Consider the following 18035-nt stretch of genomic DNA (forward strand, 5'->3'; position numbering starts at 1 on the left):
GTGTTTGTGTCTGAAGAACAGTGTTGGATTTAGTCTGTTCCAATGAGAATTTTTAAATACCTGTTGCTATCTACTATCCTAGTTCTTATTCGGATGTTACCTATTACCCATGGTTATTGTTGTTTTTATGATTTTTAGTGTACATAAAATATTGTACAGAACAGTGAACAGAGTATAATCTTTTTGTACATTTTTATGGGTAAATTCTTCAAAGCTTTTGTTCTCAATTTCCTTCTGTGTTGTATACAGGATTACTTCAGTGTATAGTACTTGTCCTCAAAGCTATTCCCTCACAAAGTTTCTGTTAAACTTGTGAACAGATCCTCTGTCTGATCCAGAAATACAAACCATATGTTTTGCATATGTTTAAATTTAGTTATGGAAGGTTTCATATTTTTAATAATCAATATACAACATCTTACTGTGCAACACTTTCAGAACAGTATTAAATATCACACCACTTGTTGTTTTAAAACAACGTTATTTATACAAGTGTCAATGTTCATACTTTTTATTTATTGAGATTAAAATATACTTGTTCTCTATGACCCAGGAACTTGTTCTGTGTTTTTCTAGAGTGTATATTCATTAAAATTGTTTTCTTTGTAGAACCTATTAGAAAGTGAAGGAGGCCTGCCAGTTGTTTGTGTTGGTTCCGTTTTCAAAAGTTGGGAGTTACTTAAAGATGGTAAGTTTTAATTTTGAATGAAAACTTTTTTAATAGTTACTTATTTTTAAAAAAATAACTGAAACTGGGCATAGGAAAGGAACTTAAATGTGAATTTTTGTTACAGTTCTCTCAAAATTATTAGACTAAGTTTTTGGTATCTAAAAAATAGTATTTCACATCTGGGATTTTTTTTTTTTTTACCACTAGAATTTCTTGGCAAGGTCTGTGGTAACCAAAGGTCTTGTTTAATGTTTGGGAAGCCCTTTTCTTCAACAGTAGAAGGTCTGTGGTAACCAAAGGTCTTGTCCAATGTTTGGGAAGCCCTTTTCTTCAACAGTAGAAGGTCTGTGGTAACCAAAGGTCTTGTCCAATGTTTGGGAAGACCTTTTCTTCAACAGTAGAACTTCTCAGCTAGTGCTGTGGTAGCAACATGTCTTACTCAATGTTATTTGTATAAAGTGTGAAAAGGTCTTGGGTTTTTGTGTAATAATAAGTGATGTCCAAGAATGCATCTTTAGACAAACATTAACCAGTACCAAGACAAACCCTCTGAAGATGGATTCTTGTATGTAATGATAGGACTTCCCAGTGGAGGTCTTGTACTTTCAGTTTACACCTTCTAGGATCCAAACGTTCACTCACATGTTTACTGTGCATGGTGACCAATTAAGAGAATTGTGGCGGTTAAAGGGTATCTGGGTTGCTCTTACACACCTCTTTAGCTTTGATTTCTTATAAACAGGTGGCCTTGGGGTGGATTCTCCTGAAGGCCAGTCAACTGGTCCTATTGGACTATGGTCAATGGGGTACCAATATTGGATATTCTCAATGGGTGTTGTGGACATTGTGTATGATGCTGGTGTTTGCAGGGATGCCAGGGTTTTGTGAGCACTATATCCAGTTTCCTTTTTGACATTCTTGTGCATCTCTTCATAGGACTTAAAGGTTGAGTGGGACCTTCAATAATTATTCTGTAATTATGGATTCCCCTATTTTATAAAAAAAGCAAAAAGCATATTTCATTGGTAAATCACCACATATTGAAGACTTTGACCAGCAAAGTTCAACTATTTTTTATGGTGCATCTCATTTTTTAATTTGCATTCCTTGTCGGGAAAAAAACTTTAGGACAGATATTTCCCATTTTGTATTCAGAAGGGATTAAAGGGTCTTGCTGGATTTCCACAGTCACTTAAAGCTATGTTCTTGATGGAAACATCTACACCAAAACACGCTGAACTCCTCCTGAATTCAAAGGCCATGAGGGGGATATACCTTTTGAGTTTACTCACCATGCTATGCTGAATAACTCTTTGAATTGGAGATCCTTGATGGTTTATTCTGCCAAGGCCTTTCTGTAGTGTAATGAATCTACTTGTAAAGATGGAATTATGCTGCCTATCGGTGTTTTTTTTTTTGTTTGCATCTCCACATTCTCCTTTTTCTATCAAGGCATGTTATCTTCATTGTAATGTATGACCATATATAATCCTAACTAATCTTCTCTGGTGTTTTCAGTGTTAGCAGCTTGGTCATTTGAAGAAGGCATCTTGTCGTGGTTCTTGCTGTGTTAACTGTAATATTTCCCATTTCTCTCACTTTTGTTCTTGTCTTAAGTAGGTGGAGAATGAAGAGGTAGAGTAGTTAAAATGTCAATAAATTTTGTACCCTAAGGTTAAAAGGTTATTGTTCCCTGCTGCATCTCTGGCATGTGTCACTGCACTGTGCTTCACTGCTACCATGGGTGTGCAGATGGATCTTTCTGTGCTTCCATTGGAGATTTTATACTACACAAAAAATCTTTTGTTATCTATGCATAAATAAGTTGAAGTCAATGTATACTTTGTTTCTGTCTCTGCTGCTGTTTCCAATGATGGCCCAAACTCATCTCCTTTAGCCTTGGTGTGCATAATGGTTCTGTATTCAAGGCTTGGCTTTGAGCCAGTTAGCAGTCAACTTGGAGTAAGCAACGTGATAACCTACTTTTTCCAGATTAAACCTATTGTTGCTCTTTGTCTTGTTACCATAAGGATTGGAAGGAAGTTCTTGTTAAGGTATGCATTAGTCAGTTTTTAACTCCCATTTGTTTTTTTTTTGTTTTGTTCTTTTTGCCTTTTGATATTGAAGTCACAATATTGCACATTTTACTGCTATGCCATCACTATGATCATGAATGGTGGCACCATTTTTGATTTTTTTTTTTGTGTTTGTTAGTGACACTCTAACATCATGGGTAATAGTGACTGTCCAACTTAATTGTGTTTTTAAATTTTTTTTGTTGTCTTTTTAATTCTTTTTGAACCTTTTCAAATCTGATCTTAGAAAATTTACTTTATTTTTACATGTTCTAGAATTTTACTTCTACATGTTTGCCACTTGTTTGGTGCAGATAGCCTCATTACTTTGTACTATAAAATGTCAACCAACCGAGACAAATTTTCCTATTAAATTGAACATGACCTTCAACCAGCAGCAGGTCAAGCTTGTCGACTAAATGCACACCCAAACATTTTAACACTAATCTTCAACCCATTGGATTGAATTATATTCCCAGTTTAAACTAACAAAATTGTTTTCCCTTTTTTAACTCTACATATTTTGATATTAACACATGAACAAAAATTACAAAGATGATTTATTTTACCATGTAACTAAGTTAGTTTATTCTGTTTAACAGTTTGTTTGTCTCCTGGTAATATAATATTAGTAGCATGATGTAACTGACTCGTTGGTGATTTCTAGGTTTCCATGGAGCTTTGGACTCTAAACTTCATGAATTTTCTCTTCTACGTCTGAAAACCTCGTCAGCAATTGGAGCTGCTTTCATGGGAGCCAAAGCTGTTGGTGTGGAACTTCCACTGAATTTTAGTGAACATTTTTATCTACTTTATCATTTCAAATGTTGAAACAGTGTATACATTTTAGATTGGATGTTGTACATAGTGAAAAATTCTTTGCTTTTTTTAACTTTAATTTTCTTACACGGAAAGAAAGATATAAAATTACAAGATGTCTTATCCAGTATGCTAATAAAGGTAGAAACTCGATGAATGGACTCACTTTAAAGAATCTATGGTAACTTCCACACCAGGTTTACTTTTAATGAAATCTGAAAAATGATTACCATGGTATCAAGAATTGACCACAACATGATTCCACATGAATTCTTCTATTGCTTAACCCTTTTGGCACTGAATAACAACTTTTAATGTTTGGCATGGCACTGAATATATATATATATTTGATACCTCTAATTACGGTATCAGTACTAAAAGCATGATATCTCGGCAATAACTCAACAAAAGTCCCTGAAATATTCAGTGATTGTACCCAACACTACATATGTTAAATTCAATACATTAGAATAACAGGAATAAAGAAAGGTCACCTGCTGAGCCTTCAAGTCGACTGCGGTCGCCAACCGTGCCGAAAGGGTTAAAATAGGCAAGCATTTCTGTCTGATTTTTGTATTCCTTCCTTCAAAGTTTGGCCTGACTTTTTGTTTTAGAAGTTATATACTATTATTATATATAACCAGGATTTAATAAATATATTCCATTTGTTTTTTTATTGTGATATTGGAATAGTGTGTATTTCCATGTCTGACTGTGTAAGGTGGTATGATTTTCTATCTTCTGATATAACTGAAGTTAAACTTTATCAATTTTATAGTTATTTTAAAAAATGTGGCAAGAAAAAAAACATGAAAAAAATATTTGATTTTTAACAAATTCTATTATAGTTTTCCAAGGTAATTTGAAGCTTGTATTAATGTATTCATTAGACATTCACTTCATTAGGAGAATATAAGACTACTGGTTCCTACTGATGTGGGATTCAGACAATTGGAATACATAATAATCGATCCTTCAAGTATCTGGGTGCAAGCTTTTGTACTTGCATTTGATCATAATGAAGCCTTGTGATCTGAATGTTTTGTGGATAAATTTGAGGCCTTTCTTGAACAGATTTTTTGTATAATACTTGCTTTAGTTGTAAACCCAGCCAATCACACACCCACCCACCCCACAGTATTTAAGTTCCCCCTACGAATTGGGAAAAAGTTTTAGTATCTGTTTTAAAATGTATACAAACTTTAGTATATTTCTAGTTTTTGAATATCTTATGTCTGTTATAAAATAACATTATACTCCTGAATGAAGTTTGAACATTTTTAGTTAACTGTAAATAACTGTAGTATAAGGCATCTGGTATGAAGTAGTTACTATAAGGAATACAAGTATTTCTTTACCTAAAGTGGCAACTGTGAGTGGGATAATAATATATCAGTGGATATCTTGTTTGTAATAAAGGTGATATTTGTGATTAGTGTTGTATAAACACTTCATTAAAATGTGTTTGGTTTACAAGTAACTTGTTGAAGTCTTTGTTTTTATTTCACACTTAGTGATAGAAGAAGAAAAATGACATTTGTGGCACACATGGACCATAGTGACAGACCATGGAGTTATCTAACTGTTGTTTCCTGTAGTAATTATGGGTTTTGATATCCACATAGGTACACCACAGATAGCTTGTTGTGTATTTTTAACTAGAAACAAACACTTGGTAACTGTGTTTTACATTGTCTGATTTATAAAACACTGAGACTAATGTGCAGTAGACAAATCACACTGATGGTGATAGAAAGTGTGGGGCTCGAATAAAACGTGCCAGCATAAACTTTCTGCTCTACTCTCACTTTTTGGAATGAAGCTTTACCTTTTGTTTTATGACAAGAAACCAAACCATGAAACTGCCCTTGACCACATAGTGATGCATTTATCTAGGTGTTTGAATTACAGTGCAGTCTTTTATTTGTGTTCTGTTTCCATAAGCAGAGGGAACTTCACAAAACTAACCTGTAATTCAGGGCTAGTCTAAGGACTATGTTTTTAGTTGGAGGTGCTTCCTCCAGCACTTGATACATTGATCTAATCTAAGAGTTTTAAAAACGTAAGAAATGGTGAACTGTAGTTTCAGTATGATGAACCTTGTGGCTTGGACTGTCCATGAAAAACATTTTTAATTCCTTGTTCTCTAATTACATTAATATTGTCATGTCAGAAGTCTGTAATGGGCTATCGGTTATAATTCTTTACAATGGTTATGACTAGTTTTTCTAATGTGTGGTTTTTTTCCCTTCCTGTTCTGGATCTTTAAACACTGCTTGGCTTTGAGCTTTGTTATATATCCTGACTCAAACAGGTCTATCAAATAATTTAATGATAAAAGCCAAAATGGTTGCACTACCTTCAATATGTCTTTAAAATCAGACTGGTAAACTGTTAACTTCAGTCTGTAAAATTAGTTTTACATGTTTTTTTTTTTTTCTTTAACCTGTGGTTTTCAGTTCCACTGCTGTCTAACAGAAGTTTCGTAATTACTAAAGAACTTGCATTCCAGAGATGTGTTACAGAATATAATTTTGAATGAAAACAGCAATTGTAACTCGAAGGTGAACAAAACAAATCTGCCTGTCTTCAAAGATGAACAAAAATGTGGAAAAATTTAGATCCATGTTTGGATGGGACAAGAGATGTTATCTGTCTGAACAAACTGGTTAAAGTGTAGCATACTAGAATCCAACTCTCTAAAGGGTTATAAGCAGTTAAAACTGGATTTAAAAATGAGTGTCTTGTGTAGCTTTGTGCTTAATAATAAACAAATCCAGAAACCAACATTGCATACATCACCAGTTATTCAAAGTAGTATAACTCATACCAATTTGTACAATTATTTGTAGTCACAGGGCAGAAATAAATAGTTTCAAGCCAGTGAATAACGCACTTTTTTACAACCAGTTGATATTTGGCTAGATGAATGTAGGTTGATATGCAAGACTTGGAACCCAAGTGGAATAAGATCATGGAAGGAAAAATTCATAGAAATACAAATGTCTATTAAAGGAACTTAGAATACATTTATTTGAATTCTATTTGACAGGCTGTGAATGAATGTCAGTTTCTTTGTTAATGCTAAACTGTATTCTGTTGACAAGTTCTACTACCCCTGCAAAGGTGGCTTTTTGGTTTTCCCCAGTAAAAAAAAAAATAAAATAAAAATCCAAGTCTCTGAAAGCTATTAAAAATTATTTTTCTGAAGGTAAAGCTAACGTATTTAATAGAATATTGTATAATATTATGACATTTTACTTTACCAAAGCACTATCCACTCTTTGTTTTTATTAAATTTTTGTTTTTCAATCATTGCTACACGATGGGTATCTGTGCTAACTATCCCTAGTTTAGCAGTGTAAGACTAGAGGGAAGGCAGCTAGTCGTCATCACCCACCACCAACGAATAGTGGGATTGACTGTGGCATTACAAAGCCCCCACGGATGAAAGGGTGAGCACGTGTGGTGCGACAGGGATTCAAACTCGTGACCCTCAGATTATAAGTCGAACGCCATAACCCACCTGGTCGTGCTGCGTCTGTTTTTATTAAAACATTTTTAGAAAATGTATACTATCTGTGTTGGTAATATTTCATCTGGATTACAAGTATTATCATATGTTTTAAATGGATTGTTAAAGCTGACATTCAAGAAATTTCCCAAGTGACAGACATTTCGCATTGTTCAAGAATGGTATCGAAAGACCTTTCATTCTTGCTAGTTTCAGTGAATTTATTTTGTCATTTTAGCAGAAAGTATAAAAAGACGGTCTTTGAAATTGTCCTACTATGTCAGTTACATAGTTGTAAATAATTAGGTTAAGGTTTTAAATTATTTAGTTGTTGGAATATAAAATATTGCATAACTAAAGCTTTGCCTGTTCTGAGTGTAATGGTACTTTTGTAATATTAAAGGGATGACTGTTAAAAAAACCATCTCTTATCCACCTTGTCTTGAGTTAACCTGCTCTGATTAATTCACCATATACCACTCGAAACAATAAGGCCCGGTGTGGCCTAGTGCTTTGTTAGCTGTGCAAAGAGTTGTCCAAGGTTTGATTCAGTGCTTAAGAAGCTCTGTAGTTTCGCCTGCCAGAATATTAGAAAATCGATATTCCGTTTTTCAGTAGTCGTGCTTGGTAGCAGTTAATGCTGATTGGTTGCCTTCTATCTGGTCGGAGCTCTAAATTAGGGTTGGCTATGCCTGAATCTAGACGATTAGCTGAGTGCTAACGTTTAATTTGGAAAATACTAATAAATATTTGACCGAATAAAATGCTGAAATAAAGAAAGCACAGAAACCTTTTCATTCGTTGTTTTGTTTATTAATGATGTAGACAACTATACACGTTCTTGTTTATTTAAATTTTAGCAGGGTGATATTTTCAGGACAAAAAATTAAAAGAGCAAAAAAGACTTTCAGTAATTTAATTTCAGACCACTGTCGTTACCGTAATTTCTCAATCAGTTAAACAACAAATCCTTGTAAAACATGAGAAGGTAAACCAACGTCACCTGACAATTTGTTGTGGTGCGAACGACTGTATGTCTGTCTGCACGTTCGAAATTCGACTTGACCAGTTCGAAGTATTTCCCGTCGCTAAGCACTAAAGATTTCAGTCGAAGACACTTGACTCTGATGGAGTCGATGGCTTTACTGCTGCGGTCGCTAAACCTTAAAGTATCCTGATCCCAGCGGATTTCTGCTCTCTCTAGCTGGTCACAGTTATTGGCAATACCGTCCATCAGAGAATCAACGTGGATCTTTTGGTGGATCTTTTGACAACAACCTTCGGGCATTCCCATGACAAGAATCCTTCAACAGATACAGAGATTATGAGAATATTAATTAAAATTAATTAATTATTCAGTCAGTAATAATTGTTTGAGCCAAGTCTTGAGGAAAAAAAAGTTTGAAGTCTTCCGAAAATAGTCCAATCACATTTAAGCATTTATTAACGTATTAGAACTAAAGTGTGTTGAAAACGAATGTTAAATATTGTAATAGAACTAGGATTCTGTATGTGGAAGGACTTGATATTTTTCCCGTAATACAAATTACACACTTTCTCAAACAGTTTCTGGTTTGGACCATTTCTTTCTGCATTAATTTCGTAATATCTTATTTTGATCCAAATTCAATGATATAAAGAAATGTTATGATCACGCGATAGTGTGTACATAAGTTACCCTTAATAAATTGACCAACAACTACTTATAAATGTGATGCAAGTTATTTTATCTACAGAACGTTAGCCTATCTGGTACTTATTTAAAAGGTCTACTGTTCCAGTCATACGTCCACTTTGGCACTGCCCTCGGAAGTATTTTTACATTAAACAGTTTTCATTATAGTTGTAAACCATTGTTGGTCAGTTTACTATTGTATTGTACTAACGTATATTAATTATCGATATATTTTGTAAAATAAACGGTAGTGAGGAAGTCCAAGTAATGTTTGATAATTTAAGACTGTATTTGGCTTCGATTTCTCATGTATAAAGTATTGATATCTAAGAAAGTTGCGATATTTATTAATTAAAATTGATGGATAATTAAAATACACATTCATTCAGGATTCGATTTCATCAGTGGGATTACCACAGATAGCTCTTTGTATGGTTTTGTCTTACACGATAGAGAATTGTTAAGGTACGATATCACTTAAAATAACTGTAAATATTATTTCGAGTACAATAGAGGCCTTACTTTATATTTTTCAAAGTTGGAAGAACTGAAATCCAAAACTGTTCCGTCAGGTGAGGAATTCCCGATAACATCAGGCCTTTCAAGAATGTTCCCTGAAGTTTAATAAACCTTAAAAGTGTCTCTTCTGAAATATTTTCATTTCTGTCTAAGTCCAAGGCTATGAGGTTTTTGGTGTTTCCCTTTTCCACGAACTCTTTCAAAACCTGCAATAAATACTGTCAGTTTTTATGTCTTCTAAGGACCATAAAGGCTAACTTTACCAAATTTCTAAGTTCACTTACATCACAATTCTATTATCACTTTCCCTTTATAAGCTTGATATTGAATGAAAACACCAGTGACTTGGTGAAAAAACCCCAGCAATTATAGATTTAACGAAAAAATTACAACTGGATTGTATGGAAGTATCGAATAAGTTGTAAAATGTGTTTTTGTTGTTTTCTACAAATTACTTAAAGGTAAATTGTCTTTAAAAATTGCAATTCTAACTGCGTTCACACACACTTAATTGTAGTTTGTTGTTTGAACAAAGATAAAACAGATGGCCACTTGGGGTTCTCATTAAACTCGTAGAGGATATGAGTTGTAGCAAATGAACCTACACAAGAACAGAAATGTAGTTAGTGAACCTACACAGGATCTGAGTTGTAGTAAATGAACCTACACAGGAACTGAAATGTAGTTAGTGAACCTACACAGGATCTGAGTTGTAGCAAATCAACCTACACAGGAACTGAAATGTAGTTAGTGAACCCACACAGGATCTGAGTTGTAACTAATGAACCTACACAGGAACTGAAATGTAGTTAGTGAACCTACACAGGATCTGAGTTGTAGCAAATGAACCTACACAGGAACTGAAATGTAGCTAGTGAACCTACACAGGATCTGAGTTGTAGCAAATGAACCTACACAGGAACTGAAATGTAGTTAGTGAACCCACACAGGTTCTGAGTTGTAACTAATGAACCTACACAGGATCTCAGCTGTAGCTAATGAACCTACACAGGAACTGAAATGTAGTTAGTGAACCTACACAGGATCTGAGTTGTAACTAATGAACCTACGCAGGATCTCAGCTGTAGCTAATGAACCTACACAGGAACTGAAATGTAGTTAGTGAACCTACACAGGATCTGAGTTGTAGCAAATGAACCTACACAGGAACTGAAATGTAGCTAGTGAACCTACACAGGATCTGAGTTGTAACTAATGAACCTACACAGGATCTCAGCTGTAGCTAATGAATCTACACAGGATCTGAGTTGTAGCAAATGAACCTACACAGGAACTGAAATGTAGCTAGTGAACCAACACAGGATCTGAGTTGTAGCAAATGAACCTACACAGGAACTGAAATGTAGTTAGTGAACCAACACAGGATCTGAGTTGTAGCAAATGAACCTACACAGGAACTGAAATGTAGCTAGTGAACCAACACAGGATCTGAGTTGTAGCAAATGAACCTACACAGGAACTGAAATGTAGCTAGTGAACCAACACAGGATCTGAGTTGTAGCAAATGAACCTACACAGGAACTGAAATGTAGTTAGTGAACCAACACAGGATCTTAGTTGTAACTAATGAACCTACACAGGATCTGAGCTGTAGCTAATGAACCTACACAGGAACTGAAATGTAGCTAGTGAACTTACACAGGAACTGAAATGTAGCTAGTGAACCTACACAGGATCTGAGCTGTAGCTAATGAACCTACACAGGATCTGAGCTGTAACTAATGAACCTACACAGGATCTCAGCTGTAACTAATGAACCTACACGGGAACTGAAATGTAGTTAGTGAACTTAGGATCTGAGTTGTAGGTAATTCTGTACTGCTCATAAATAGCTCTGAAATATGACTGAAACTTTCTTTGAAATTTGAGTGACCGATTCTTTGTGGTTGCTGACAGTTTACTTACACATCTACCATTTTTCTGATTTTTTTTTACAACTCCTAGACTAATTACGTATACATCACGTTACATCCAACGTTGTTTGACAGTCACTTACACATCCAATATTTAACCATAATGTTCATTCTAACTTCTTTCAGTCAAGCTTGCTACTTGTAATTTGTCTCCTACACCTGTGGATATTTTTAATGATCTACTTATGGCCAGGTGGTTAAGGCACTCGACTCATAATCCGAGAGTCGCGGGTTCGAATTCCCGTCACACCAAACATGCTCGCTTTTTCAGCCGTAAGAAGGTTATCATGTGACGGCCAATTGGTAAAAGAGTAGCCCAAGAGTTGGCGGTGGGTGGTGATGAGTAGCTGTCTTCCCTCTAGTCTTACACTGCAAAATTAGGGACGGCTAGCGCAGATAGCCCTCGTGTAGCTTTGTGCGAAATTCAAAACAAACAAACAAACATCTACTTATTGAATTACATTATCATAATCTTTATTTCATCATAATGCCTAAGATTATTCAAGTGTCCAACTGAATTTAGCGTTATCTGTTATTCCATCTTTATTTCAGGTGACTTATAATAACAAACATGTGAGTTGTAATAATAACGGAGTTGTTGCGTCATTTCCTTTTTAGCCTCTCTTGTCGATAACAGACAAGGTTATTCAATGGTTTTAGATTTGAGAAATAGCTGATCGTACTTCCTAAACAGAAACGTGAAGCCTATTTAAGGTTTCATTATAAATGTATGTGCTATCCTCCGTATTTCCGGATCATCTGTAGTTTTTTAAATATACGCAGGTCTATACACAGAATATTTTAAACGGGGGTTCCAAGTTATGAGATCAAATGTCAAAACATATTGTACAAACACGTCAGTATGCGTGTTCCTCCAGAAAATGTGTAAAAAAAAAAACGGGTGCTATAAGATGAAATCTGGAAGAAATTGTGCCTGAAATATAGCTTAAACAATTGTATGTCTGTTCACACAGCTTCCACGAACATCAAACAACATTGAAAACTCAACAAAAATTTGTAGGCACGTTTTACTTGTTCAATATATTAATTTAAAACTGTGCTGGTGTTTGCTTATTATTGAAATTTTCGAATCCCGGTCGCACGAAACATGCTCGTCCTTTCAGCCGTAGGGGCGTTATAATGTTACGGTCAATCCCACTATTCGTTGGTAAAAAAGTAGCCCAAGAGTTGGCGGTGGGTGGTGATGACTAGCTGCCTTCCTTCTAGTCTTACACTGCTAAATTAGGGACGGCTAGCGCAGATAGTCCTCGAGTAGCTTTGTGCGAAATTCAAAACAAAATAAATTATTGAAATTTATCGCCAACAAATCACAGACACCTACTATGAAAAATCGTATTTATAAACACCGACAGTTGCAATACGGCTTCGGTTTCCAGTTACATAGTGTCAGCAGAAACCATTGCATGCGACTATTTTAAGCTACAAAATTCTAATCCTTCATCAAAAGAACGTAGACTTTGTAGAAAACGTTAGGTATCACAAGAAGCTGTTCTTGAATTATATTATCATAATATTTTAAATTATGATTTATAAGGGCTCTGCTAAACTTCTGCGCGAGTGCGTGGTACGTTATTTTAACAAACAAACACCGTATCATATAAATTCCAGTTGTTTCTGCTGATCATAAAAGTTACCTGGTCTGTAAAAGCGTCCAACTGACCAGCACTCAGATACCGTAGTCCTGAGATTCGTGTCAAGAGGTAGATGAGGCTCTCTCTGGACAGTTGGGTCGCCGTGATGTCCAGCTCTTGAATGTTAGTGTTCTCCCACTCTACTGCCATCACGTGTTCGTTCTGTAAGGCTGAGTGGACCAAAATTAAGGTTAGCCATCAAGAAACACTGTTATTGAAGTATTTATATTTTACTGTTAACTTATACCTTAAAAGTAATCGTTAAAATGTATACAATATTAATATCACTACAACTGAACGAGAGTTTCTTAACAACATTCATTTATTTTTTCCCAAATTAACATAATCCAGAGTTAAACTTGTTATTTAATGTTCATTCATCTGTAATTTTCAGTCATCACGAACCTTCTTATTAAGAGTACTTTAATGTCTAAAATATCATTTTAATAATAACCCTATTAGAGGCACTATTTTAATATCTAAGATATCATTTTAATAATAACCCTATTAGAGACACTATTTTAACATCTAAGATATCATTTTAATAATAATCCTATTAGAGACACTATTTTAACGTATAGAAATTAATTTTAATAATAACCCAATTAGAGACACTATTTTAATGTATAGAAAATAAATTTAATAATAACCCTCTTAGAAACAGTATTTTAATGTCTAGAATATCATTTTAATAATAACCCTCTTAGAAACAGTATTTTAATGTCTAGAATATCATTTTAATAATAACCCTCTTAGAAACAGTATTTTAATGTCTAGAATATCATTTTAATAATAACCCTCTTAGAAACAGTATTTTAATGTCTAGAATATTATTTTACTAATGACCCTCTTAGAATCAGTATTTTAATGTCTAGAATATCATTTTAATAATAACCCTCTTAGAAACAGTATTTTAATGTTTAGAATATCATTTTAATAATAACCCTCTTAGAAACAGTATTTTAATGTTTAGAATATCATTTTAATAATAACCTTCTTAAGCACAGTATTTTAATGTTTAGAATATCATTTTAATAATAACACTCTTAGAAACAGTATTTTAATGTTTAGAATATCATTTTAATAATAACCCTCTTAGAAACAGTATTTTAATATTTAGAATATCATTTTAATAATAACCCTCTTAGAAACAGTATTTTAATATTTAGAATATCATTTCAATAATAACACTCTTAGAAACAGTATTTTAATGTTTAGAATATCATTTTAATAATAACCTTCTTAGGCACAGCATTTTAATGTTTAGAATATCATTTTAATAATAACCCTCTTAGAAACAGTATTTTAATGTTTAGAATATCATTTTAATAATAACCTTCTTAGAAACAGTATTTTAATGTTTAGAATATCATTTTAATAATAACCCTCATAGAAACAGTATTTTAATGTCTAGAATATCATTTTACTAATGACCCTCTTAGAATCAGTATTTTAATGTCCAGAATATCATTTTAATAATAACCCTCTTAGAAACAGTATTTTAATGTTTAAAATATCATTTTAATAATAACCTTCTTAGAAACAGTATTTTAATGTTTAGAATATCATTTTAATAATAACCCTCTTAGAAACAGTATTTTAATGTTTAGAATATCATTTTAATAATAACCCTCTTAGAAACAGTATTTTAATGTTTAGAATATCATTTTAATAATAACCCTCTTAGAACCAGTATTTTAATGTTTAGAATATCATTTTAATAATAACCTTCTTAGGCACAGTATTTTAATGTTTAGAATATCATTTTAATAATAACCCTCTTAGACACAATATTTTAATGTTTAGAATATCATTTTAATAATAGCTCTCTTAGAAACAGTATTTTAATGTTTAGAATATCATTTTAATAATAATCTTCTTAGAAACAGTATTTTTAATGTTTAGAATATCATTTTAATAATAACTCTCTCAGAAACAGTATTTTAATGTTTAGAATATCATTTTAATAATAACACTCTTAGAAACAGTATTTTAATGTTCAGAATATCATTTTAATAATAACCCTCTTAGAAACAGTATTTTAATATTTAGAATATCATTTTAATAATAACTCTCTTAGAAACAGTATTTTAATGTTTAGAATATCATTTCAATAATAACCCTCTTAGAAACAGTATTTTAATGTTTAGAATATCATTTTAATAATAACTCTCTTAGACACAGTATTTTAATGTTTAGAATATCATTTTACTAACAACCCTCTTAGAAACAGTATTTTAATGTTTAGAATATCATTTTAATAATAACCTTCTTAGAAACAGTATTTTTAATGTTTAGAATATCATTTTAATAATAACCCTCTTAGACACAGTATTTTAATGTTTAGAATATCATTTTAATAATAACCCTCTTAGACACAGTATTTTAATGTTTAGAATATCATTTTAATAATAACCCTCATAGAAACAGTATTTTAATGTCTAGAATATCATTTTAATAATAACCCTCTTAGAAACAGTATTTTAATGTTTAGAATATCATTTTAATAATAACCCTCTTAGAAACAGTATTTTAATGTTTAGAATATCATTTTAATAATAACCCTCTTAGAAACAGTATTTTAATATTTAGAATATCATTTTAATAATAACTCTCTTAGAAACAGTATTTTAATGTTTAGAATATCATTTCAATAATAACCCTCTTAGAAACAGTATTTTAATGTTTAGAATATCATTTTAATAATAACCTTCTTAGGCACAGCATTTTAATGTTTAGAATATCATTTTAATAATAACTCTCTTAGACACAGTATTTTAATGTTTAGAATATCATTTTACTAACAACCCTCTTAGAAACAGTATTTTAATGTTTAGAATATCATTTTAATAATAACCTTCTTAGAAACAGTATTTTTAATGTTTAGAATATCATTTTAATAATAACCCTCTTAGACACAGTATTTTAATGTTTAGAATATCATTTTAATAATAACCCTCTTAGACACAGTATTTTAATGTTTAGAATATCATTTTAATAATAACCCTCATAGAAACAGTATTTTAATGTCTAGAATATCATTTTACTAATAACCCTCTTAGAAACAGTATTTTAATGTTTAGAATATCATTTTAATAATAACCCTCTTAGAAACAGTATTTTAATGTTTAGAATATCATTTTAATAATAACCCTCTTAGAACCAGTATTTTAATGTTTAGAATATCATTTTAATAATAACCTTCTTAGGCACAGTATTTTAATGTTTAGAATATCATTTTAATAATAACCCTCTTAGACACAATATTTTAATGTTTAGAATATCATTTTAATTATAGCTCTCTTAGAAACAGTATTTTAATGTTTAGAATATCATTTTAATAATAATCTTCTTAGAAACAGTATTTTTAATGTTTAGAATATCATTTTAATAATAACTCTCTTAGAAACAGTATTTTAATGTTTAGAATATCATTTTAATAATAACACTCTTAGAAACAGTATTTTAATGTTCAGAATATCATTTTATTAATAACCCTCTTTGAAACAGTATTTTAATATTTAGAATATCATTTTAATTATAACTCTCTTAGAAACAGTATTTTAATGTTTAGAATATCATTTCAATAATAACCCTCTTAGAAACAGTATTTTAATGTTTAGAATATCATTTTAATAATAACCCTCTTAGAAACAGTATTTTAATGTTTAGAATATCATTTTAATAATAAACTTCTTAGAAACAGTATTTTAATGTTTAGAATATCATTTTAATAATAAACTTCTTAGAAACAGTATTTTTAATGTTTAGAATATCATTTTAATAATAACCCTCTTAGACACAGTATTTTAATGTTTAGAATATCATTTTAATAATAACCCTCATAGAAACAGTATTTTAATGTTTAGAATATCATTTTAATAATAACCCTCTTAGACACAATATTTTAATGTTTAGAATATCATTTTAATAATAGCTCTCCTAGAAACAGTATTTTAATGTTTAGAATATCATTTTAATAATAATCTTCTTAGAAACAGTATTTTTAATGTTTAGAATATCATTTTAATAATAACTCTCTTAGAAACAGTATTTTAATGTTTAGAATATCATTTTAATAATAACACTCTTAGAAACAGTATTTTAATGTTCAGAATATCATTTTATTAATAACCCTCTTAGAAACAGTATTTTAATATTTAGAATATCATTTTAATAATAACTCTCTTAGAAACAGTATTTTAATGTTTAGAATATCATTTCAATAATAACCCTCTTAGAAACAGTATTTTTATGTTTAGAATATCATTTTAATAATAACCCTCTTAGAAACAGTATTTTAATGTTTAGAATATCATTTTAATAATAAACTTCTTAGAAACAGTATTTTTAATGTTTAGAATATCATTTTAATAATAACCCTCTTAGAAACAGTATTTTAATGTTTAGAATATCATTTTAATAATAAACTTCTTAGAAACAGTATTTTTAATGTTTAGAATATCATTTTAATAATAACCCTCTTAGACACAGTATTTTAATGTTTAGAATATCATTTTAATAATAACCCTCATAGAAACAGTATTTTAATGTTTAGAATATCATTTTAATAATAACCCTCTTAGACACAATATTTTAATGTTTAGAATATCATTTTAATAATAGCTCTCTTAGAAACAGTATTTTAATGTTTAGAATATCATTTTAATAATAATCTTCTTAGAAACAGTATTTTTAATGTTTAGAATATCATTTTAATAATAACTCTCTTAGAAACAGTATTTTAATGTTTAGAATATCATTTTAATAATAACACTCTTAGAAACAGTATTTTAATGTTCAGAATATCATTTTATTAATAACCCTCTTAGAAACAGTATTTTAATATTTAGAATATCATTTTAATAATAACTCTCTTAGAAACAGTATTTTAATGTTTAGAATATCATTTCAATAATAACCCTCTTAGAAACAGTATTTTAATGTTTAGAATATCATTTTAATAATAACCTTCTTAGGCACAGCATTTTAATGTTTAGAATATCATTTTAATAATAACCCTCTTAGACACAGTATTTTAATGTTTAGAATATCATTTTAATAATAACCCTCTTAGAAACAGTATTTTAATGTTTAGAATATCATTTTAATAATAAACTTCTTAGAAACAGTATTTTTAATGTTTAGAATATCATTTTAATAATAACCCTCTTAGA

At 31.1% G+C, this 18035-nt stretch overlaps 2 protein-coding genes across 5 annotated transcripts in view; one reads left to right on the top strand and one right to left on the bottom strand.

The window, feature by feature from the left end:
* Window positions 1-5044, top strand: part of LOC143223756 (N-acetyl-D-glucosamine kinase-like) — a 34312-nt gene extending 29268 nt beyond the window's left edge. For all 4 annotated transcript variants that reach the window (XM_076452150.1, XM_076452152.1, XM_076452149.1 and 1 more), the window contains 2 exons: window positions 610-688; window positions 3413-5044. In XM_076452150.1, coding sequence (XP_076308265.1) covers window positions 610-688; window positions 3413-3576 — 243 coding nt within the window. In that variant the 3' untranslated portion in view covers window positions 3577-5044. The remainder of the gene's footprint in view (window positions 1-609; window positions 689-3412) is intronic.
* A 2825-nt stretch (window positions 5045-7869) lies between these two features.
* Window positions 7870-18035, bottom strand: part of LOC143223757 (uncharacterized) — a 28050-nt gene continuing 17884 nt past the window's right edge. The window contains exons 5-7 of the mRNA XM_076452154.1: window positions 12862-13028; window positions 9276-9478; window positions 7870-8382 (exon numbers count right to left, since the gene is read on the bottom strand). Coding sequence (XP_076308269.1) covers window positions 8031-8382; window positions 9276-9478; window positions 12862-13028 — 722 coding nt within the window. The 3' untranslated portion in view covers window positions 7870-8030. The remainder of the gene's footprint in view (window positions 8383-9275; window positions 9479-12861; window positions 13029-18035) is intronic.

This window comes from Tachypleus tridentatus, chromosome 8 (assembly GCF_004210375.1).
Source record: "Tachypleus tridentatus isolate NWPU-2018 chromosome 8, ASM421037v1, whole genome shotgun sequence".
NCBI lineage: Eukaryota > Metazoa > Arthropoda > Merostomata > Xiphosura > Limulidae > Tachypleus > Tachypleus tridentatus.